Source organism: Pteropus vampyrus, unplaced genomic scaffold (genome assembly GCF_000151845.1).
Source record: "Pteropus vampyrus isolate Shadow unplaced genomic scaffold, Pvam_2.0 Scaffold988, whole genome shotgun sequence".
NCBI lineage: Eukaryota > Metazoa > Chordata > Mammalia > Chiroptera > Pteropodidae > Pteropus > Pteropus vampyrus.
In genome coordinates, this window is record NW_011889769.1 from 16875 (window position 1) to 18227 (window position 1353).

The following is a 1353-nucleotide window of genomic DNA, read 5'->3' on the forward strand; positions in this document are numbered from 1 at the left end:
GCCTGCCGTGTGTCCTCCCTGGATCGGGCTGGGCACACCCCTGTCACCCCCGTGGCACTGGTGAGCACAGCGCACACCTCACCAATTGCCCCCGCGGCCGGAAACCCTCACGCTTCCCACTGCGAGCAGCAAAACGCGGCCGAACTCCTCACGGGGACGCCGGGGGTGGACAGCACCGTCCCCGCGTGCACGTCCGCCTGGCGCTGCCCCGCGCCTGCTCCCCGGCCACTCCCGGAGGTTCCCGGGAGAAACGCGCTCTCCCGCACAAACGCACCGAGAGACGCGGCAAAGCCGCCCCTGGCCATCCACGAAGACCGTCCACGCAAACACCGACAAGCCGGACGCAGGCGGGACCGAGGGCGAACCGGTCTAAGGGGCCCGGATACGTGACAACGGCCGGGACGGCAGCCACGCCGTGCGCCAGGCAACACAGAAGCAGCCGCGGCCCCTCGCACGGCTCTCGGCACCGAGTTGTCAACAAGGCGTCGGAATACGCTGCGGACGGGAGGGGGCTGCCGGGGAGGGGGCTGCCGAGAAGCGGACACGCAGCTTGGGAAGCCGATGGAGAGCGAGGCCCACGCCCGTGGGCCGGGGCCGCAGGGAGCTGAGCACAGGACCCGCCTCCCGCTGAAGGGACCGGGTGGGGAGCGCTGGCCACCTTACATTTCGGGGAAGCGAACACTCTCACGCGGGTTAGGATGGGGAGCCCCCCACGCCGACTCCGTGCAGAGTGCAGGATTCAACCTCCAATCTTTAAGATAATTACAGACGGTGCCGAGGCAGCCGCACACGCCTGGATGAAAGCAGGCCCGGGGGAGACAAGGAGCCAGAACCCAAGCGGGGGAGGGAAGCGGCCCAGATACCCACAGCTTTCGATTTCCAGGGTGCAGTTCTGCTCGTCCAGCGGATACCTCCTCAGGTCCATCATGCACGCGGCCGTGGTGGTGATCCTGAAACACAGAGCCAGGGCAGGGCTTAGCACCGGGCCGGCCCCGGCGGTGAGGGCCGTCCCCGGCTGGGGCCTCTCCGGGGCGGCCCGATGAGACACACCGCGTGACACCGGCAGGACGAGGGCCGGATTCCCCGAGGAAAGCAACGCTCCACTCTAAGCCCCACAAAACGCCTCATGGCATCTCATCGGGTCTGGGTGATCAGGGCAGAGAAAGGGGTTCGCAGGGAGCTCTGACCCTCAGCATCTGTCCTGCCCCCGCGGCCAGCGGCCCTCTGACCTTCACGGCACGGAGAGCGTGCAGAGCTCGCGTGCGTGCGTGCGTGTGATCTCACCGGACACACGACGGGCTGGAAATGCGAGGCGTAAAGGGACACGGCCAGCATCGTGCTCGCCCCGCTGCG

The 1353-nt window shown here is 68.1% G+C and overlaps 1 protein-coding gene across 1 annotated transcript in view; it reads right to left on the reverse strand.

Moving 5' to 3' along the window:
• Positions 1–950, reverse strand: part of LOC105310026 (gamma-aminobutyric acid receptor subunit beta-3-like) — a gene marked incomplete at both ends in the record, with an annotated part of 13652 nt that extends 12702 nt beyond the window's left edge. Inside the window, one exon of the mRNA XM_011386263.1 lies at positions 868–950. Within this exon, the coding sequence (XP_011384565.1) occupies positions 868–950 (83 nt within the window). The remainder of the gene's footprint in view (positions 1–867) is intronic.
• Positions 951–1353: the final 403 nt, after the last annotated feature.